This window comes from Drosophila persimilis, unplaced genomic scaffold, assembly GCF_003286085.1.
Source record: "Drosophila persimilis strain 14011-0111.01,24,50 unplaced genomic scaffold, DperRS2 tig00000000-arrow-pilon, whole genome shotgun sequence".
NCBI lineage: Eukaryota > Metazoa > Arthropoda > Insecta > Diptera > Drosophilidae > Drosophila > Drosophila persimilis.
In genome coordinates, this window is record NW_020825288.1 from 27990693 (window position 1) to 28014442 (window position 23750).

At 39.9% G+C, this 23750-nt stretch overlaps 1 protein-coding gene across 1 annotated transcript in view; it reads right to left on the reverse strand.

Annotated features, from left to right (window-relative positions):
• LOC6594116 (neuroligin-3) overlaps positions 1-23750 on the reverse strand; it is a 38015-nt gene that overhangs the window by 12935 nt on the left and 1330 nt on the right. The window contains exon 2 of the mRNA XM_026995210.1: positions 15587-15750. Coding sequence (XP_026851011.1) covers positions 15587-15750 — 164 coding nt within the window. The remainder of the gene's footprint in view (positions 1-15586; positions 15751-23750) is intronic.

A 23750-nucleotide genomic window follows, 5' to 3' on the forward strand; every position in this document is an offset into this window, starting at 1 on the left:
CATTTTCCAAGTTTAGTTTTGCTTGTTTTGTGGCCTCTTGCACACACCACACGAAAACACACTCGAAAACACACTAAAATGGAAAGAAATCCCCTCAAATAGAAAGAAAATCTAAGAAAAATAGAAGGAAAACCCAAAAGAAAAGGCCTTCAGGCAACCCAAAAAAAAGTAGGTGAAATCAATATCCTCCAACTCATTTTCCTGCTGCTCCTGCCTCCCCCTCCCTAGCCCAAACAATTGCTAGTTGTGTTCGATGCTGAAAGATGCCCCTGCCGCTGCCCCTGCCCCTTGCACCTTGCCGCACGCTCTCAGAACACATAGAAAAATGTAGTTCATTTCGTTTTATGGCAGCAAGAAAATTTCATTTCGTTCGAGCTTCAAGTTTAGTGTCGCCTTTTGTTACAGTAGAGATTTTGTTGCAGTTGCCTAACAGTACAGTGAAGGCTCGTTAAAGTGGGAAACACTTTAAAGGTGGGAAATGTATTTTGTGGATCTGTGGACAATCCTTCTCCAAGGAATACTATTTGTTGCTGGAATAGACCACCCAAAGGAGGGTTATGGCACGAATTGTGCTATATTTTCTATTAAATAAATTGTATTATTTATTTAAAATTTATTAATTTTTATGGAATTTTCATTTATTTTTTGGTTTTTAATTTGAATATAATTTTAGGAATCTTTGAACTGAGGAAGAAAACAATTAACCCCCTTCGTATCCCCTTCTGCCGCTCACTCTCTCTCTCTCTCTCTCCCAGTGTGTCTTAGCAGTAAGGGCTGGGCTTGCAGAAAAGAGAGAGCGCATCACCGCATTTTATTTATTTTTATTATTTTTTTATAAAATATTTTTATTTATTATTTATTTATTTTTTTATTTTTATTATCTTTTTATTTTTTGTTGTATGGATATTATTAATTATATTTTTTGTTATGCAATATTTTTATTTTATTTTATATTATTTTTATTATTATATTATTGTTTTATTTCATATTATTTTTATATTGTTTATCATTTATTTGTATCATATATTGTTAATTATAAATTATTACTATCTTTTTATTTTGTCGTATTTTTACTTTGTCTATCATTTCTTTTAATCTTATTTATTTTTATAAATAATTTTTCTTTGTATTATTATTTAATGATTTATTTTTATTATCTCTTCTATCCTTATCATCTCTTTATTAAGTTCTTACCTTTTTCTGCTCTATTTTTTTTTTAACTTTTTTTTATCACCTATCGAGTCTCCACTGTCTGTGTTTTTCCCTTTTGGCTGCCACAGGTTTTTTTCACACAATTTAAAGTGTTTGTCCAACATATACTATTCTCCGTGTCTGCCTCTGCCTCTGCCCTTTGCCCCTTGCCTTCTCCTTCAATTTATTTTGTTGTTTCTATTTGGATTTTTATCGATTTAATAAATTGCAGAGTTGCTCTTTGCTCTCCTTATTTTTTTCTGTGTGTCTTCAATTTAAGGTTCAGTGCGCTTTTTGCTGAGAACAGAAGAGTTTTTGGTTTTTGCTGCAGTTTTCGGTGGAGTTTTGCAGGTGACACAGTTTTCACAGTCACGTAGCCTTCCATCATCCTTTTTTATGGCCATCATTTTTCAGCAGTTGGTAGTAAATTTTTCGGATGCTTTTAATGCATCAGAAAATCGCAAACTACGGAAATATTGATTTCTCCTGAATTGAAACTTTTTTTTAGTCAGGAATTGAACTGTTTTTCGCTCCTGAATCCAAACTGTTTTGACGTTTATTTCATATAGTTTTTTTTAGTAAGATTTTTGTGCTGTAAAATGCATTTTCAGTTTTTTTTCTATTATTAGTTTTGCCCAAGATCTAAAATTTTTCTTTTATTTTTTCCCTTCTTTTTATATATTTTATTCTTTATTTTTCCATTCATTTTTTCCCATCCTTTTTTTTCTTTTTTTATATTTTTTTGAAAAGTTTTTTGTTCTTTTTTTTGTCCAACTTTTGGCTTTTGGCAGCCACTTTTTTGTCTTTACTATATTTTTAGCTTCTCGATGGCTCTAGGGTCAGAGGTCACGGGGCTTAAGTGACGCTCAAAGATTAACAGTGGAAACATCTTTCGGGGGCTTCAACTTTTTGCGGCAATTGAATTATTCATCAGACAAGACCATAAATGGGGCTGGAGTGGGTGGGGTTCCAAATGGGAATTTCTGGTTGAACAGGAAAATGGTTTTACTCGGAAAATTCTCTACCGAAAAGTCAATTGAAATAGCAATTAAACTTTTTTGCGGTCTGTAGTTTTATTTTTTTTCCAATTGATTTTTCTTCTAGTATTTTTCTAAGGAATGAACGAATGAATGATTGTGCATTTGCCTGAAGGAGTAGGCCTGAATGAAGGAGTGCCAGAAAGTCATTCAAAAGTCGTAGAACTTTTCCCCAAAACTTCAACTTTTGGCCACATTCAAGTGTGGAAATGTTACAGTAATTCCCCACTAAATGAGCCATCTAATCGCCAGGTTAATCTGGTGTCGGCTCCGATATGGTTAAGGTATGGCACGTACTTGGGGAGTATATTAGATGGAAATGCCAGAGCCAGGGCGGGATGAAAATTATGATTTTCGTCATGGAAAATGCCGGTAAAGACTCATAAATAAGTACCCGGCCATACACTCCATCCACTCCATCCACTCGCTTACACTCTCACTCTCTCTTCGGTACATAAAAGCTTATAAAAGAAATATGAACGATGGAGAGAAGAGTGGAAGGGGGAAAGGGGGGGAAAGAGTATGAAGTTATCACGGGGACTCCTTTACGCACATTGCAGGCCATAAATTACAAAGTACTTGGCCTCCGACCACGCCCACGACCATCCTCCCGCCCTTTGGCAAAAAACTCAATTTACATTCATTGTACAGTCACACACATGCGTATATGGGCTGCTTGCTTGCTTGCTTGCTTCCTGACTGATAAGCCCACAAAGTGAATGCGGGAAAAATGCCAAATGAAAATGGGAAATCCCCCTCGCCCCCCACAACGGCAACAACGAGGCGGAAAAGTCAAAAGGGAATAAAAGGCATCGCCAGCGCCACGCCAGGCGAAGTGTGAAGAAAAAATTGTTGCATTAAATTAGGCGCCACAACAACAAAAAGTTGGGGCAAGAACGAAGCTTGGAGATACCCTTGCAGATGCATCATTCCAGGTGAAAGATGGATGGATGGAAAGATGGACAGATGGATGGATAAATAAGTAGATAGATAGATGGATGATCGAATGAGCAGGATTTTTGTTCTCTTTCTGTGGTTTAATTCTTAAAAGGAATATGCAGCCAGGCTCCGTTTTTCACATTCACAAAAGTTTTCCGATTTACTTTTGAAATCACATAAATTGGGGCTCTCTTTTTCCCATTCCGCAAGATTTCTTCGTTTTCAAAACGAAAACATTTTCGTTGACGAAATGAAAAGTAAACGGCTTTTTATACAACAAAACGAACCTTAATTGCAAAAGGAAAAAAATAGATGACTTATTGATGCATTAACATAAACTTGATACCTATATCAGGGTAATTTAACTTGTGCTTTCTTTATAAATAATTTTATTTTAACCCAACCTAAAATTTGGCTCGGAAAAATTGGCCACAGCAACAACAAATTTCGTTTTGGTGTAAGCAGCTGACGCATTCCGATTTGGTTATCGGAACGTTGGCAATTAATAAATTTTTGCGTATAACAGCACAAATGTGCATGTAACAGCTCAGACTGTGCTTGTAACATGTGCTTAACAGAACATCTGGGTGAGCACAGCTGTTTCCCGCCCAATTTAATTCGGACTTCAAAATGTAACATATCGATAAAAAAAATATGTGAAAAATGGAACACCTTAAAACGAAAACGAAACGTTTTGGCTGAAAACGTAATCCGCAAAAGTAAATGAAAAACGGAGCCTGCCTGATGGAACAAATATCTGAACCTTTTTTGGGAAAGTTTAGATGGTTTTTGCATAGGAAAAAGTTCCTCTTTTACCTTCGATTCAGCTTTAAAAGATATGTCTTTTGGGGATACGAAAATTTACTTATAGAAAATCGACTCATTTTTCTGTATTTAAAATTTCTGTTGATTTTCCATTGGGAAATACAAAAGTTTTACTTGAAAATGTTTGTCTTGGGATGTATATTTTTTTTATAGAAATTATTTAATTTACAATAGCAAACAGAATTTAAGCAGTTTTTGAAATAAGATGAAATTAATATGATTTAAATGTTTAAAAAATATTTAAAAATTTGTTAGGACATTTTTGATTATATATTGTTAAAAATAGATTAAAAATATTTTAAAAATATTAAAAATATAATATTTTATACACAAATTGGTTGGTTTTTCATTGATTTATTTAGGAATAAATTCTTTCAGAATATGAATATATAATGTAAAATATGGTCATCAGATATTGGAGGGTTCTTCACCATAAACCATAGAAAAATAGTGATGTTCGTGGCTATATAGACCATATTCCTGGGGCTGCTCAAGAGATCTTCTATATTTATTTTATTTATTCCATTGCCAAACCTCTTCAAAGAGTCCCCATACCCATCTTGGAAGTGTATAAAGAGCATCAGTAGCAGGCAGCAAGCAGCCAGCAGCAGAACTTTACGATGCGTCACTTGTGTGTGCCCCAATGCCTCATGCCACATTTAAAGGCCGATAAATCATTAAAAGAAACATTAAAAACCATAGAAAGTGGAAAGCAACGAAGAAAGGCGAGTGGAAATGCAAATGGAAAATGTTTTCAAGCAACTTTGCTTGATTTTTCCTTTCGTTTCGTTTTCTTTTTCTGTTTTTGAACTTTTTATAACCCACAAAATACGATTTTTATTGCAATTTTGGCAGGCATCTGGCACTTCATAAAAATGTAAAATATTATGATGCCTGAGGACACACACACTCAACAGTCGCTCATCCTGCTTTCTCTATGAAAAGGCGCCTAAATTGGTAGCCTTTGGCAGCTTTTCTTGAAAAGTGTCGGCAAAAGATGGAAACAAAGGATTGCCAAGGCGGAAATACCTGTTAACCGAAGTAACTGGCAGTTAAAGGCGTGACTCCACCACGGAACCCCCACAATAAATCGCCACAGACACACCAAATGGAGCACTGCTCCTCCGTGGGGGGTGCCACTTAATCTTAATGCATTCCACCGCTTAAATCCATGCATCAGCTTAACCCGAGGCTTAACCCGAAGTCAGTGGCAGGGCCACGTGGCCACGTGGCGTGTGTGTGCATTTTAACGAAACCAATATTTGCGGCAGACACCTGGAGAGTCCTAAAAAAAGGACACAGAAGGAAGCGGGAATGGTGGTTCTGGTCTGCTGCCACCCCTGTCCGCCCCCCAACCCCCGAATGTTGTTGCAAATTGAAATATGCAATTTGTCGTGGGAGATTTTGTGTGGCTTTGCCACTGACTGTAGCTGCTGGCTACCTCCTTGGGTCCTGCCAGTCCGCAGCAGTGGCTTTTTCCACCGTTTTGCCGCATTTTCCATTTCGTATTATCGTTTAACAACATTATGTCAGCGTTCAGGCGTGGAAATGCTTAAGAAAATTGCAAAAAGAAGTGGGAAAAAAGTCCCAAATCGAAGACCTTAATAGTTTTTCGCATTTTTTCTGGGAGCAGCTGCAATTTATGGCTGCCACAGACACACACACACAAATAATTGCAATTTCAGTTACATTTTTGTGGCAGCTACAGGGCGTCACATAAATGTATCTTACAAAGTCCCCAGAGAGAAAGAGAGCGTACACCAGGGCGTATGCATAATGTGGCACCATTTTTATGCTGCATTTTAACGACCGACAGTCGAAGGAGGGGCAGGGGCAGGAGCAGGGGGCAGGGAGGATATAATTGATGGCCTGCACATGGCAGGAGGAGGAGGAGGAGGAGGAGGAGGAGCCTCATCAATAACTAAACGTATGACGTATGCGTTATAAACAAATAAGAGCAAGAGATGCCGTTCATTCATCCTCTAGGACATCATCAATATCCGCCTAGATATCATCGAAAATTGTCAAAATATTAATGGCCATCAAGTATAGTTCTTCGGGGTCGTCGGGGTCCACTGGGTCCGCTGGGTCTTCTGCGTCTTGTAGCAAATTTATGTCTATTGCTGCCAACAACTATTCGAAGTATTTTTTTGTGTGCTGCTGCTTTTTCTTGGTTTTTCTTGATTGATAAATTTACTTTACTTTTTGCCTGTCGGCATTCCTCTGCTGCTCTCACTGTCACTCCCCCTCTCTCTCTCTCTCTCTCTCTTCTTACGGCTTCGTTAGTAAATTATGGCCACTTCCGTCGTTTTTTTCTGCTAAAGCCGTCATATGTTGTGTATTAGTGTCTGCCAAAAGTAGATATCTGTGTATATCTGTGTGTATCTGTGTGTTTCTTCACTTTTGTGTTGTGTTGTGTTGTGTTGGCCATTGCCGAAAGAGAAAACAAATTGACGCAAGTCGTGTGTAATTTATAATGAAATATTATATACGCTCGTTTTGGCAGTTAGGCAGTCAAGTGTACTCTGAAGGTAATAAATGACAATGTTTGGCGGGGTTTCCTCTCGCAAAGTATCTTTGTATCCGTGTCTCTGTGTGTATCTGTGTTTGTAAGCAATTTAAGGACATGAGCCTACCGAAATTTTGAAGACTTTTGACAGTTGATTTTGATTATCCAATCGATTAGACATGGAGTTTCTTGGAAAAGTAAGCTTTGTGGCTTTTAGGAATGGGGATAGCATTTTCTGGGAAAAAATAGACAACTCTTGAGAAAGGTGTGACAAATGGCAGGCTGTTTAAATGAAAGTGAAAACTCTATTAATGAGCGGAACACAGAGCCAGCCCCTTTCAGGCAGATTGACATGCGAGAAGGAGAGCTGTAAATGTTATTGCTTTTCAGAGAGTAAACAATTTGAGCAACGAGTCTCAGTTTTTGTTCCTATTCCTTCATTATCCCCCTACTGGCAGAACAACAAGCGACCATCACCCTCTTTAGAAAGAAAGAGAGAGCAATACAACAGAAGTAAATGCTGTTGTTTTTGCTTGTTGCGAACGATCATAGCAAAAACGATGAGAAATGCAAGCGCAAGGCAACACGTTCGAACCCGTTCGCACGAAGAGAGAACCACTTCCATTCCGACCGACAAAACCGAACCATAATTCTGTTACGAACACGACCATCCACAGCCGAACCAAGCAAATTCGCCTGTGGTCGCCCTGTTTATCAGCAGAAACGATCAGAAGATCAGCCGCGGCCGCAGCAGCCAATGTTAAATGCAAAAACAATTTTTCATCGCTTGCTTTGCTGCCGTCGCTGCTTTGCCTTTCCAGACGTGCACAGGCTTGCAGGGCAGTAAAATGCGTCATCAAATAGGATATTTGTTGGTTTATTTAAAGAGGAATTCGTCTTTCAGTTGCGCCATGAATTATGACATGTTTGTATTTTTGTTTGTATTGCATCAGACGTGATTAAACATGCATGGCAGAGACAGTGCATTGCCTTTATCAAGTATTTGTTTAAGAATTAGTGCCTCAATCATAAAGATACTTCCTTCTTTGTATGTCTTGAGTGATTGACAGCAATTTTCAGTACAATTTAAAGAGCCGTAAATCATACGTTGATATGTAGAACCCATTAAACCAGTTGGCAATCCTATATTTATAATGCCTTTTATCGACCATAAAATGGTCTGTTCGCGCGCGTGTGTGTGTGTGTGTGTGTGTGTTCACCTTCGTTTGATTGCCCGCCAAACTATCAAAATGCAATTTTGTTTGCACTTAAAAGCCAAGATTATTATGCATGCAGAAGGCAGGAGCCAGGAGCCAGGAGCCGCCAGAGTAAAAGGATTCTTTGGGGAGTGGGACCCGGGTCTCTGATTTTTGTGTGTGTCTACAACTGGGATCTGGGGGATCTAATGCACTCGTAGCATGCAAAATAGCAGTCAGTAACGCCCTGTAATTAGACTGTGACACGCTAAGTGCACAAACACAGCCACGGGCCGGGGCAAAAAATAGAAAGGAAATAAACGTATCTTAAGGAGGAAATGCTTCAAGTGCATGCAATGAGACGAACCGTGCCTCAGTATTATATTTGTTTTTTTTTCCAGGCATTTTCATTCCATTTCAATTTGCGCACCACACATTTTTCCACCTCTCAACGAGAAAGTACGAGCCACAAAATGGTTTTGCCTTTTGCCTAATTCCGCCACGGAAGGTCCAGTATATGGCCAATTATGAACTTTGACTTAGCAATTTCTTGGAAAATGTCCTCCCACACACACAAAGGACACACACATTTAATGTGCAATTTAAATTCAATGCCTCGAATCCATTTGCTTTACTAGATGTCCGTCTGTCCTGGGTCCGTGTCCTGTGTGCCGGCCTGCAGGACACACACTTGGCGAGGGTCAAGTGGCCATTGAAAAGGTGAACTCTCTCGCCACGACCGCTTTTTCCCAGGGATGTGACAAATTTTTGATGCATATTTTATATGCCCCGGACTGTGGGCTTTCCAAAGGCATCTGCAAAGGCCTTCAACGTACTGGGTGGGGGTTGGGGGGCGGGTGGGTTTTTGATAAAACAAAAATACATATTTCAGAGGAGGGTTTTTTTCTGGGCTGGTTTAAAAATAAACGCCTTTCTCGCTTTAAAAGCGCAATTTTCTGTGTCAATATTGGAATATTTAAATTTGCATAAAAAAGGAAATATCAACAGAAACAAAGGCAGGGAATCGGCACTGGGTTCGGCGACTGGGAAGAGCGGGGGCGGCAGCGGGGAACGGGAACGGGCTTAAGTGGTCTTTGAGATATTATTAGAAATGTCTGGGTAGGAAGACGCATTGGTGGGGGATATTGTTTCGCAGCTTTGGGGATCAAAACACTCGCATCATAAATTGTGTCAAAGAAGGTCTGTTTTCGATAGAGATCGAAGGAACAGTAAGTGTCTACAACCGAATTTTAGAAAAATCCAACAAAAAGATTGCTTTAGAATTAGATAATTATGGGTTTCTTTGAAAATTTATCAGTTATAGGTTAGATATCGCTGGACTGAAATTGGTATCGGTTATCGGATTACTGGTCATCGGACAGTTATCGGTTATCGCAGATTTGTCATATTTTTTATAGATTATCAAAAATTGATTGACGGGATTTCTATAGATTTTCTCGGCTATCCTGGAGCTATCAGTTTTTATATAGTTATCGATTATCAGAAAGTTATCGTTTAGTTGACTATCGATTCTTAATAGAGAGACAATTTAGACAGAATTATAGATAGACATTGCCAGATATTTAAAGGTACCTATCAATAAAAGGTTAGTCATCGGGGAACAATTATATTGATATATATAGGTTATCGTTTATCGATAAGTAACATATCCATAACCAGCTACATATTTATAGGTTATAATTTATCAACTACATATTTAGTGTTCATCGAATTTCTACCGATAACTTATCGATAGGTAATATATGTATATAATTTCGACAGAACTGTAGTATATACTGACAGATACATATTTGTAGGTTATTACTAATCAACTACATATTTATCGGTTATCGAATATGTATCGATAAGTAATAAAAATATAATTTCAACAGAATTATGGTATCCTCTGTCAGATACATATTTATAGGTTATAATTTATCAAAAAGACATTTATCGGTTATCCAAAACTTATCGATAAGTAATGGTGATCAAATTTCAAGTTTTTTATTGATCAACATTTCGGATTATGTGCCACAAGGACCATAATGTCATTCCTTAATTAATTGATAACCTCACAAAATATATCTTCCCTTTCGATTACCGTCCTCGATATCCTTTAGGATGTACCCCTAGCCAAAAAAGAGTATCCCCCTCGAATGTCGTATGTCCCGAAATATGGAAAAATATCAGAAGTGCCATGCAACATTGTTTTACGAGCAGAGTGGCAGAGGCCGAGCCAGAGGCAGGCGGGTGGAGGTGGAGGCGGTAGCTGGATGAGGAATGTCAGACGCACACTTGCAACAACAAAAACACCGAGGCAAACAAATACACATCCAAATCCACCCACACTCATACACGGAGGGGGGAGGGGGGGAAGAGACTTTGCTTTTCATACATATTTTGTAGATTTATTGATAGTACTCCCACATCCACATCCACACACGCAAACAGACAAACAGACGCACACATGTGCGGGGCGATGGGGGGGGGGGGGGTGGGGGGTGGGGTGGGGTGGGGGTGGGCACACACAGATACACACAATCAACATAAACGCTTTCTGTTAAAGTCAATATGTAGTCAAGCGCTTCGTTTATAACACACAAAAAAAAGTTGACAAAAGTTTCCGACATTCTCCCTTTTTTTTCCTGCCCCTCGGCCTCCCTGCCTGGGAAAACCATTCTTTTTTTCCAGAGTATTTATGGGGTTTCCATCGTCACTCAATCGCTCTGAAGGTACGCTCTAGGAGTAGTTGTTGTTGTTGTTGTTGTTGTTTCGGGATCCCAAAAGCCTAGGAAATTGCAATCGCAAGCAGCAAATACAATCAGGCAACACACAAAACGCAGACGCACAAACACAGATACAGATACAGATCCAGAGACATCCCCCAGAACGAGCGGGGGGACGAAAGAGTGAAAAGAATGGAGGGATTTGATGTATGGAAAAGCCCTTAATGGGATATGATTTGTGCAGCAACAAAGATGGAAAGAAAAAGTGGGCTCTAAGACCATAACTAATTGGAAAGTGATTGGAATAGGAGTTTAAACTAGAAGAAAAAAACGAAGGGAACGAAAGGGGAAGGGCTTCAAAAGCAGAAGGGATCTGCAGATGGTAAAATGTGGGAAAAGGGAGGGGCCTGGAGGGTCTCTGCTCTAGATTCTTATCAAAGCTTCAAAAAAGATTAGTGCCCAAAATATCTCTAAATGGAAATCTGATATCTAGGCCAAAAAATTATGAATTTTTTCGGCCCCCTGTGGCTTTCATTTGAAATTCATTTAGTTTGCATTTAAATTGCTTTTTTAATTAGTGGCTTAGACTAAAAAGTTTTAGGCTTGTTTATGAATGGCTGGAAGATGAATGCAAAGGGAGGGGCTGTTCGGAGGGGCCATTGACATTGAATCCCATGAATGCTTAAGGATTTCCCCCTATGCAAATGCGGGGGAAATAATAAATGTAATTTTCGTCGAGCAAGGAACGTCTTGGAATTGTTGCCCCAAAACAAAACAGACGACAAATGCATTTGGGGAAAAGTTTTCACCCCCCGCCACACACCCCCCTAGAAAGTTTCCTTGATTTTCTTTTCCTGCTTTGCTTTTTGTTGCACAATTTTCTTTTGCTATTTTTCGTTTCGTTTTCTGTGTTAATTTTTGGCTGTGGCTTCGGTTCCGTGATGTTATTTTTAGCAATTCATATACATAACTCTTGCAGGAGAGAGAGGGTGGGAGAGAATGTGGGAGAGGTGGAAAAACTGGCGAAGAAAACTCCATTTCCGTGTGTGACCAGCAACACGCGCCATGTCAGCTCTCTGGAATCGATTTCCGTTTCCGCTTTTGTTTTTTTTTTTTTTTTTTTTTGTGTGGGGGGCAGCTGCGTGTTGAAAGCGGCACATCAATTCCCCTGCCGCCCAAAACCTCATTAATAATGTATTTTTGGGGTGGCGGAAAATTTTGGAAATTGCGAAATTTCATGAATGAAAGAGTTGTGTAAGCAATCGAGGAGCCAGGCTCCCTCTTCTACCAGGTGTGTCCTTTCCGTGGAAGAGGGTGTCCATGGTGGTCCAAGGACTGGGGAGAGGGTCTTTTGTAGAGTCTAGAGATGCCTGATGCCCCAGTAAAGGGGACACAGGGTATATTCATAGAGCGCTCTAGTGTTTGTGTCGAAGGTCAGGCAGTGTAAATTTATCAATTGGTCAATGGCCAGACAATGACTGAACGAATGACTGACTGAATGAATGGCCATCTTATAATCTCCCTCTCATAATGCCCCATTAAGTGACGCTCAAGGAAGTTAATCACATGGAAATGCCCAAAGATTAGAAATTATGGCATTCATTTTGCACCCACCGAAATCCTTGGATTGCGAGTCGTTTCTCATTTCGGGGGCCAGACAACAGCAAAAGTCAGTTAAGCACAAAATATGGCCGGCATTCAAACATGGCCGATAGACAGAAACTTGAGATCTACACACGACTGGGCAGAACGGACCTGGGGGAGGGGGCGGAGGAGGGGGAGGGGAATGGTCGTGGCCCCCTGAAAAGCGGCAAATCATGCTTAATGTGGCATTTGTGTGTTTCGAGGTCCAGGGACTTGAAAGAAATGCCAACGAAAGAGGCTGAAAAATGAAATAAAATAAAACGAAGGCCAGGGGCAGGCGGGAAAGCCAAGAAAGGACTTCATTCGGAGCTAAAGATGATATAAATTTTATTGTCATGTCCAAGTAGATTAAACTATAGCCGGCATGTCCGGCCAATCCTCTGGCAGTTGCCCCAAAAAGTAGGCTACACAAAAGGCGCACGAGATTTATGTGTGTGTGTAAAGATAGAGCCTTTCATTAGGAGAAGGGAGGCGGAGGGAGAGGCGGGAATACACCTTCGCCTGGGCTGGCCTTCAGGGATTCCTGAGGTACATCTCTAGGCCGCTTATCTGGCAATTCCCTTCGAATAAATAATGATTTATTGCATTTCTCTTTTTTTTTGTTTTTTGTTTCTTTTTGGGTCCCTGTCCGACAGTGGCTCATTAACTTAAACTGTCAAAAATTTACATATTTTTTTGGGGTTTTTCCTTTGCCAAAAGATTTATTATGAAATGTTCAAGGACTTCAAGGACAGAGCTCCTTTCTGCTGCGTTCTTTCTGGAGGCTGCTTATCCAATTATCAAAACCAGACATTTAATTTTCCCTTTCGCTCGACCCACAAATTGCTCGTTCAATTAGCCACCGCCCCAGACGCCCTTGAGGATAAAGATACATATATACTTATATATGTATCTCTGGCCCAATCTTCAATTCAATTTGGGACCTTGGAGTATCTCAAGTTTTATGCTCAAAACAATTTATCATAATTTCTTTTCGAGAATACAAAAAAAGATGAAAACTCTTGCAATTTCAGCAAAAGTTGTGGCTTCTTTTTTGGGGAGAGGCACCTTAATATTTTCGGGGCATCTGCCATCGAAAGACAAATTGCAGGTAACATTTTAAGTCCCTTTTATAGGTATTTTTGTATGCCCTAAAGAGGCCAGAAGAGGGGGTGGCAATGCATCGATATATAGGGGAGTATGTCCCTTTTTTTGAGAGCCAAAAAAACACTGAAAGATCGGATATTTGGAGTGCAAAATGGGCCTGAAAATAGGCTTAGAAATATATATATATATATATAAAAAAATACTACAAATTATATAGAAAATTGTACGAATACGTGGCCTATAGATCAATGAATGAGTCCATATATTCCTTATTTTTCTCTGCACTTAAAGGGTATATTTGCTTCGACTTTCAAGCCTGATTTTCATTCATTTTTCATATTTTTCAGGCACAGATGACAGCCAATGGAAATGTATCTAATTGGAGGACAACAAAGAACAATCTGAGGTCCCTAAATGGTTTGAAAAAGTGCTTCAAGAATTAATTCAAAATCTAAAGAAAATTCTAAAAGGTAAGTGCGGCTTGAAGATGTTTTTTCTTCTGATTATTTTTGTATATTTTCCCGAGTTTCAAATTGACCAAAAGGACACTTAATTACCAAAGTAGCCACAGAGTGAATGATAATTCAAGTGTATATTACGTATACGCACTGGCCTGCTGCAAGTTAATTGAAAGCCAGCGGAGAAGTCAAGCCAACTGAGGGACGAGTGTCTTGCCGAGCAAAAGGGACTGAAAACACAGACCGAATGAGGGACTAACAAACCGATGGATTGATAGACTGAGTGACGGACAGACAGACTGATGGACTGATGGACAGACTGATGGACGGTTGCTTCTGTGGCTGGAAACTGGCTATGGCTGGCCATCAAAATGCGGCTCTTAACGCTCGCTGATAGACAATTAAATTTACTTTCGATTCGCCTCAGCGCAGTAGTTTTTCTTCTGCTTTTCTGACAGGTGGCACAGCGGCAGCGGCAGCAGCGGAGAGTGGGAGAGCGGGAGAGCGACTGCTCCTGATGGGTTTCCATTAACAGTAAACGCGTTTTCCGCTCCTCATTCCCTAGTTTCGAGTTTTAATTAAAATGTAATTTACTTCCATGTCGAACGAAAGAGAAAGAGGGAGGCAGGGAGGGAGGGAGAGCCAGCCCCGTTGCACATTTTCCAGCGGCCGAGCGGCTGCTGGAATTGACTGTCGGACACACGGATTGAAGGATTGAATGACTGACGGCTGGACAGAGGCATTTGGATCCATGATTGAACTGCATTTTTCTATATAAATTGGTGGCAGGCAACTGGACTTTGACTGATTTTTCGACCCTTTTTAACCCGTTTTTTTAAGAACTCTAAAACGCACCACTCTTCAGAAATCAAAGGGCCGCCCTGGGGGCAGTAGCTCTCAAGAGTTTGGCAATTTGGAAATTGTTTGCAAGTGGTGGGGAAATATTCATTGAAAATGGTTGCGATTTTTTAGCAGAATTTAACACACGAATTTCCTACAGGGTACTGTTAAAAATTGTATATTTAAATCTGAAATTTTATTTAAATTAAAAATTTTTAAGGCAATATTTTATATAATTATTACGGTTTTTTGTTCAGTGAAGTAATACAGAAAATAATTTAGGAGTCCCAAAAATTCATATTTTTATAATTTATTTCAATATTTTTTATTTTTAAATTTTTGTATTAAATGTTAATTAAAACTAAAATTTAAATGTACTAAAACCATAAAGAAAATGTTTTAAAATTAAACATTTAAATGTATTAAAACTATAAAAAAATGTTAATTTGTTGCAGAATTTCTCAAGCATTTTCTGCCTTATTTTTCTCTATTTATCTTTGAAAATTAACAACATTTTGAACACTCTCTTTGTATCATTATCCTTCTTGCTCTCTCTCCCAGTGTGGCTTAGCAGTAAAGATGATGTTTGTTTATTTTTTTACAACCCAAATAATCTGCCTCAAAAAGTGGCAAATGCTTGGGGATTCACACCAGCAAAAACCCAGACATACATTTCTTGTTTTTTTTTAGCCAATTTGCATTATGAATCCCTCCACAGGACCTTCTTTGCAGCTAAGCAAATGCCCTTTTTACTCTGTGTGTGAGTGTGAAATTTGAAAAATGACAAAGCATTTGTTCCAGCAGAAGGGAAAGCAGAAAGGGAAAGAAAAAAAGTGAAAACCCAAGCGAAATTTTTAAAAAACTTCGGCCCTTAGATGACCCTTTTTCGCTCTGGCGCTTGGCCCGAGGGATTAACGTGGAGAAAAGCCAACGAAAAATGGAAACGCGTTAGCCCCCCTCCCCCACTGCCACTGTCTGGCAGCGTCTGCCAATTTATTCAAATGCCTGGCAAAGTGCTAAATAAACAAGACTCTTGTGCTGTCATTTTTCTTGGTTTTAGGGCGAAAGAGAGGGAGGGAGAGGCCCAGGAGGCCGAAAAATTATAGGATACTTGGGCGTTCGTCCGTTCACTCACCTTGTATGGGCACATAAATATTTAGATAAAGACAATCCTCTGATTGATTCTGCAGATACGGCAGCAAACGCTTCAGATACTCCAGACGTCCCTTGGGCATTCGTTCCAGCGTTGCCGTCTCGTTGTGGATGTCCGGCAGACGTTGCGGGCAAACGGGACTGAATCTGTAATATACAAAAAGAGAAAATAGAGAAATTGTGAAAGCAGTCTATGGATTTCCAAAGAAAGTTTTTAAGGAGGGACAATTTGGTTCTAGAAGAACTTTGGACGATATTTATTTGATAAATTCGATGAATGCATTTAATTTTTATTATTTTTCCTCTTTCTTTCCCAGTGTGGCTTAGCAGTAATCTAGAGATAGCCATACAAAAATCATTTTGAATGTTTAAAAATATTTGTATTATTTTTTTTTGTTTTAATTTTTTCTTTCCTTTCTCTCTTCCAGTGATGCTCTTAGTACTTTTCTAAAGATTAAATAATACAAAATAAATAAAAAATGCATACAAAATAAATAAAAAATGCATACAAAATAAATAAATAAAAATTTATGTAATAAATAAAAAATAAATAAAAATTATAAAATAAATTAAAATAAAAAAATAAATAAATAAAAAATAAATACAAATTAAAAAGTAAATTAAAAACAAAAATAAATATAAAATAAATACAAATTAAAAAGTAATTAAAAAATAAATAAAAAATTAATACAAAATAAATCTAAAAAAATATATACAAAATAAATAAGTAAAAAATAATTTTCTTCTCTCTTTTTGTGAATCTTTCTCCCAGTGTCGTCTTCTACCCCTCTCCCAGTGTGGCTTAGCTGCCTTAATAATATTTTCACATTTCTAGGGCACCATTTCTCCATATTTATGGTACATTTTTCGCAGTGTAATACTTTTGCTTGTTGTTTCAAAAAGGTCTTACCCTCGGAGAAACTTTTTCGTTAAATAGGCTTATTTTTATGCCCGGCCTCGAATGTCGTTATAGATAGATTAATTTGCTTCAAATTGTGTAATCTTTTTGGAGTATTTTCTCGAGTCAAGAAAAAGAGTGCAAAGAGGGGAGGAAAATACCGGGGAAACTCCGGAGAGTACGGGTCAACGACTAACGTCAACTTTTGTGATTGTCTTTTGGCCATAAGAACTTTTTGATTTAGGAACAAAAGCAAAAAAAAAAAAAAATGTTTGCGTTTTAATTTGTTTTCTTTTTGGTTTTCCTTCTTTTTTTTGCTGGGTGTGTTCCGCCCTTTTTCGAAGCTTATTTTCGATTGGTTTTCGATTTGGTTTGGTTCCTCTCCCTCTTTCCCTCTCCTTCCCTCCCTTTGCTCTGCCTCTATCCTTTTCTGTGTGCATTTTGTGTGCAATTTTGCTGATGTTTCCCTCTGCTTTCAATCCCCAAAATGCAATGTCCAGGAGAAGCCTCCAAGCATTGCCCCTCCTTCTGGGGGGGAAGGGAAGTCCCGGCCTGGCCTTGTTATTATTTGTTTTTAATATGATCTATGTGGGATGGTCCTTCGCAAAGCAGGAATTTCTGTGGAGTTTCTTTTTGAAATTTGGTGCTTGATTGCCAGATTTTGTGGCTCTCTATCCCCAGATTTCTTTGCCATTAAATTGCGGGCCTTAACCCATTAACTGCTGGCTCTGAAGGGCTCTCTCCACCTCTCACTCTCTCCCCCCTCTCTCCCAGGGAGGCTGTCATAAAGCGAAAATCAATGGCAATGGAAAATCTGTTCGCCTTTTTCCTATCTGCCGCGAAAAGCGGAAAATGCATTAACATTAATGACATGGCGAAAATGAAAATGAGAATTTATTTTATTTAATTTCCTTCAAGTGTAATTTTTGGCTGTGGCCCTTTGCTGTTTTTCTTTGTTTTTTGCCAAGAGGATTTTGCGCTCTTTTACAGTGTGGCTTATCCACCCAATGGCCCCTCCCCAATCATCCCCTTTTTTATAGACGCTTGTGGTCGTCGCGGTGGCCCCGCACTATGGTCCGAACGACCACTTTTGTTGGCCAAAACCTAATTTTTCAAAGTCAAAACTGAAACCTGGTTTTGATCGCTCTGCATTAGAAAAAGATCGACCATTAAATCTGCGTACCAGAAATTTCCATAGATGGCGCCACATTCGCAAAATCAGCTGTGCAACCCAACTGTTTTTATAGTAAAGCACGTGAAGGGAAAAAGTGGCAAATTAATAACCACTTTAGATATCTCAAAAATTGAAAAACGCCAAGACGTGATTAAATTTTTTTTATGAATCTTAATCTGTCGGGTTCTTACTACGTGTTTTGAGTTTTTAACTGTCTCTAGTAGTTGTGATGTCTTCGTAATTGAAGGTTAAAGTGAGGCCTTCAACATGTGCCAACTTGTAATGAAAACTAATTTTTGAAAAGGTGTACAAAGTGAGTCCTACCTAGTCCCACCCTGAAACCTTTTCTGTGTCGTAGATTAATAAATTCTTTTTGAAATGTATATAGTTAGATATGCCACTTTTTACCACAATTCTTGGAATTTGCATTAATAGAGCATAACCTCAAATTCGAAAATGCAGATTTGTTTGCCGAATGGAATTCAGAGAAGGGTAAAATTATCAATTATTTGAAAACGGATCTTAAGGCGACATATCATATGAAATTAATAAAGCTTTTGAAGATACCAGCAAGAAAATTTGTTACCGTTTGGCAACATACCGGAACAAATGCCGGTAAAATTCAAAGATGTTTGAACGAAAATATGTGGTTGTGGCCAATCCACATATTTTCGTTTCAATACATTTATCTTTATGTCCAAATATGCTAACTAAGTTCGTAAGGCTGTACAGGACCCAGTCGGAAAGCCGGCACATATCTCACTTAACGAGGCGTTAACCTTGCTTCTAGACAAGGATTTCGGCAATAATTTACGGAAACCTTTTTATTTTATTTTATTTTTATTTAAATCAAAATTTTTTTTAGTCGTGCAACGCCGTTTTCTTAAATAAAATATGCTTAATACTTTTTTTCACTATAACTATAAATTTAAATATGCATTATTAAAAAAAGGGGCGGTGCCACACCCATTTTTTTTCTTAAATCCATTTCTTATTGATTATATATATCCAATACAAAAAACTAAATGAAAAAATCTTGTTCCGTTCGGGAGTTATTAATTTTGGCCAACAAAAGTGGTCGTTCGGACCATAGTGCCCCGTTGCGATATTGCCATAATAATCATTAATTTAATGGCTAAACAATAAGGCAGGTAATAAAAGTTTCATTTTCGGGGGCTCTCGGGCTATAAGTATATTTTTTCCCTCTCTCTCTCGCGCGCTCTCTCCCTCTCTCTCTCTAGCGCGGAAAATGGGTGACAGTATCGCACAGAGAAAATATTAAAAATAATGAAAGTAAAAAGTTTTTATGCCAGAGAGAGACAGAGAGAGGGGGAGAGGGAGAGTCAGGTGATGTCTCTGAATCCCTGCCTGCCCCTGAATGTGTGTATCTCTGGTTTCATGCCACCTCTGCTGTGGCCTGTTGCCTGTTTCGGCGCCATAAAAATCACATTTTGCACATTTTTAATGTGCTCTGCCGGGAGCCACACGAATTGTGTGTACACTTCTCAAGTGATCTTGTTTATGCCACTTTGCAACCGCTGAACTTTTCCAGATAACACCGCATGGGGAATGGTGAATGAGAGACAGGTGTGGGGGCAGGGGAGGTAGGTGCAAATGGCAATTAAGGTCATTGGGGGTTGCGGGGGTTCCGGGAGGGGTGGCCCAAATGGCCAGACACTAAAAAACTTGATAATTACTGGCGTTCGTTTTATGGGGGCCAGGAGCAGGCGAATAATCATCGAATGAATGGCTGCGGAAGATCCCTGGAAGCCAATTTCAAGGCGAAAAGAGTCATTCCGATGTGTTTTAGTACAGTTTCTGTTGGTCGGGGAAAAGTTTTTACTAGTTTTTGGCGTTTCATTATCGAAAGAGAGAGAGGGACGGAGGGAGGATGGAAGAGAGGGGAGTAGTTTTTTGATGGAAAGCTCCTCGAGGGGGTTTTGGTCAGATCAGACGTTGGAAACGCCTGAAAATAAGCGAAATTTTGCAGTCTAAGTATTTCTGATAGCAACTGAAACTAAATCATCGTATGCTCTCTCTACCCTCTTCAAGCGGAGGCGGAATGTTTCTATAGGCATATTTTTTTCTTTTCCTCCATCGCCCACATTTTCTCTCTCCCAGTGTGGCTTAGCACTCGTTTTTGAGATATTTTTGGGATTATTCGAAAATAAATGATAGAGAAGGAATATTTATATCGCTCTATTTTTCACCATCTCTTTTTTCCCTCCATCCCGCACATTTTCTCTCTCTTCTCTCTCCCAGTGTGGCTTAGCAGTAAATTATGCTATTTTTCGTCTGTTAATAAAAGGAATGGCATCTATTGTTTCATTTTTCACTACATGCTCCTCTCTTTTACTCCCCCCCTCTCCCTCTCTTCCCCACTGCAGCTTAGCAGCAAAGAAAATGCAAAAATATGGATGGATTTTTGTAGTTTCATTAAAAATTCAAAGAGGAAATCATTCAGATTGAAGTTGTGTCGAATATTTACCATTCTGGCAGGTCCTGCCACTGCCCCTGCTCCTGCCCCGTCCGGTGGCATCTGCTGTGCTGCTGTTTGCCTGATCATTTGCCACAAAACAGATATCTGTGGGGCTTTGGGTGGGCAAACAATTTGTGTGACCCTGACCGAAAGTCCTTCTGCTTCAGCAAGCGGTCACAGGCAAACAAGGTCCTGCCACATACACATCTCATAAGCGTCGGGGAGAGGAGGGAAGAGGGGAGGAGGGGAGCGGAATACATGCAATTTAGGAATTCACCAAACAAAACGTAAACGCCAAACGATGTTGGTCCGAATTTTGTGTACATTTCGGAGTGGAAGCCAAGGCTAATCTGCATTCAGTGGAACGAGGCATGGGGCATGGGGCATGGGGCATGGGCCAAGGACAACACATCAAACAAAAGCATAATCTCAGCCAAGCAGAAAAGTACACGCATCCCAGAGACTTCAATGGTTGTCCAGCCGAAGCTGCCACCGGGGGGGGGAGGGGCAGAGTGGCAGCCATAAAATTATACGCGACATTGGGGCCACCGTGAAGCAAAATAGATTAATTTTACCTGTGGGCAATGTCCTCCCTCTCTCTCTCTCTCTCTCTTTCACCCTCTCTGTCTGCGGCACACACACAAATTAGATTGGTGGCAGAAACACCACCATGCCACACCATGCCACACCCCCCCCGTAAAGCTTTTGCTTCTTGGCCGCAATTTCAAATTAAATAAAATCCAATTTAAAATGAATTTTCGCAATTTCATTTAAAAAGCGCGGGGCAACAGTTTGTCGAAGCAGCAACAGCAGCAGCAGCAGCGTCTCAGGCAATTTATGCGTACTTGCCACAGCCCCCACCTCGTTGCCACCTTTTAGGCGCCCTCTGCGGTCTGCCCGCACTGCCAGGCCCTCGAGTCTCAAATTGGAATTAACGTTTTTAATGATGGCAGCAGAGAGGCAGCATCAGCAATCTACCTGCCACTTGCCACTTGCCACAGGAGCTAGTGGGCCGCCTGCCTTCTTCTGCTGTAAAAAAGGGATGCCCTCCGCCTCCTTCTGCTCCAAAATGGAGGATGCCCTCTGCCTCCTTCTGCTCCAAAATGAAGGATGTCCTCCGCCTCCTGCCGCTTGCAGCCACTCCTCAAGTGCTGCCTTGTTGCACGCACATTTTTTGAAGGTCTTTTCATTAATGCGCTTTTATTTTTTTATTTTTATTTTCCTGTTTTCTTATTAGGAAAATCGTTAACTTGAGTTTTCCTCCACTTGGCGCTTTTCTTCTTTATTAAAACTTTGGCGTCATGCATAAAACTCTCGCTCCACGCTCTCGTCGCACCTCGGTTGACGGTTTATGGCGCTTTTTACACTTGGTTTATGAGGCACGAAAGCCGAGACGGCTCTAGAGATTTTGTGGCCTGGTCAGAAGGTGGGTGCCCGGCAACTCCTGGCCGTGTCGTGGCCTCTAATCCGCTTGTTTTTCATAATCCAGACGCCAACAAAAAGGCTTTAATGGGTACCAGGGGGTATATTAGCAGCGTGGCTATGATTGTAAGAGCCAAAAGTACGGGAATTCGAAAACAGAAAGTGTATTGGGTTTTTGATTCTCTTCTAGCTCTTGCTTTTTCCCAGTGTGGCTTAGCCGTTGAGGCAGAAATGTTCTCTGTGTAGAGAGACGGAAAGCAGAGTGCGTGCCATTGAAGAGAAGATGGAGGAATGTTTGGGGGTTCTGCGGCAAAGAATGAGGAATGTCGTAGGCCAGAATGCCAGGAGGAGGAGGCATGGAGCTCCTCTGCCGGTGACACGCGTCGCTTGTCAAAGCCCTGCCACTGCCGCCGCTGCCTCTCGGCCTTGGCGGCCTATGAAATGTACGCAAATGTGTGGACACAATTTTTTTCCTGCGGTTGGGAAATTATTTTTGCACTGAGGTCGATGAAAGGCTGAAGGTAGTAGGCAGCCGAGTGGTTGCAGCGGCGGTTGTTGCGGCTGTGGCAAGTACGCGCCGAGTGTGTGTGCCACACGCATAAAGTTTTTTCGAGTTTTTCTGTGGCGCGTTGGAAAAGTTTCCCTCAAAGGGCAAACCACTGGTGGGCTCTTTTTTTTTGGCCATAATTCTACAAAGAAAGGGATACACAATCCTTTGTCGAAAAACTCCTTTGAAAAGACAACTTAAAAAGCGATTTCACAAATCACAAAACCAGAGGCGAACTTTTCACTAAAAAATAAAGTTTTCAGCCTTCCGATTCCTTGAGGAATAACCGGGATACCCTTATCCCAATCTGAGAGCGTTAAAAGGCTTGGAAAAGCCTTATAAAATTATCAGAGAGCAGAACTCTCTGGCCCACCCCCTGCTTTTACTCTGCTTTCTCCCTCTCTCTCTGGAGAAAGCAGGTGTCACCTCAATTAACTTTCTCATTATTGAGTCAAGGGCCCTGAAATGCGACAGACAACAATGGCATCATAATGATAATGATTTCCAGAAAAAAATACCAACAAAAAAACAGGAGAAAGTACAAGTCAAAGGTCAAACGGGGCTTCCGCTTGAAATATGGCACAAATTAAATATTTACGCAGTCGGCAACCGGCAGCGGCAGCCGGCATCTAATTTACAAATGCTCCCAAGTGGCAAATCATTATTCACGAAAAGATGCCCCCCACGGGACAAAGGACACAGAAAAAGGGTTCCTTTTTACCGGCTAATGAAAAAGGGCCTCGCGAAAATCAGGAGCCCCTCCCCCGCCCCCACAAAAAGCCAAATAAAATATAATTTTTCAAGTTTAACAATGCTCGCGGCGCCGCGGAAAGCAGATGCTGCGCCTGCCTGCCCCATGATTCGCGCATTCCTTGCTGATGGACAGGCGGCTGTCCTGCCGCGTCATCTTCACTTATTTTGGCCTGGCCAGAAGGTGGGCGGGGGGCGGCGGGGGGAGCCAATAAAACGGCTTGAGTAATGTTCAAGAGATTTTTCAGCGTGTCAGCGTAATAAAGTTGTCCCTGGGACACCAAAGGTCATTAGCCCTGATTGTTGCGGGTGGGAAAATGGATTTTCCTTCGAGGAAATGGATACCTATCCAAAGGTCGTGGCCTGGCTAATGGCCTGCGCCGCCGAATAGACCAAATATTTTGCATTTCTTGGTGTTTTTTGGTTGAAAATTTATACAAAATTGGAGGAAGCCTTCAAGGAAATTATCGGACGGATGGTATTGTTTTTCGATAAATAACATTTTTTTGGATTAATATCGATAGTTCGATTCATATCGATTTTTGAAATATATATTTCGATATGTTTTGATAATTCCTTAAGTTCGATACATTTTGTAGTTTTCTATGATTCTATACGTATCGATAACTCGATATCAAAATTTTCATTTTATATTTTCGATATTTTTTGATTATTCCATAAGTTTGATACATTTTTTCATTTTCTATAATTCTATAAATATCGATAAATCTATATTAAATTTTTTTCGATCAATCTCGATAATTCCATAAGTATTGATTTCGATAGTTCAACTGAAATGACTAATATTATATTTTCGATACTCTTCGATATTTTTCGATAATTAAAATGCGACATACAGCTATGTCGATAATTCAAT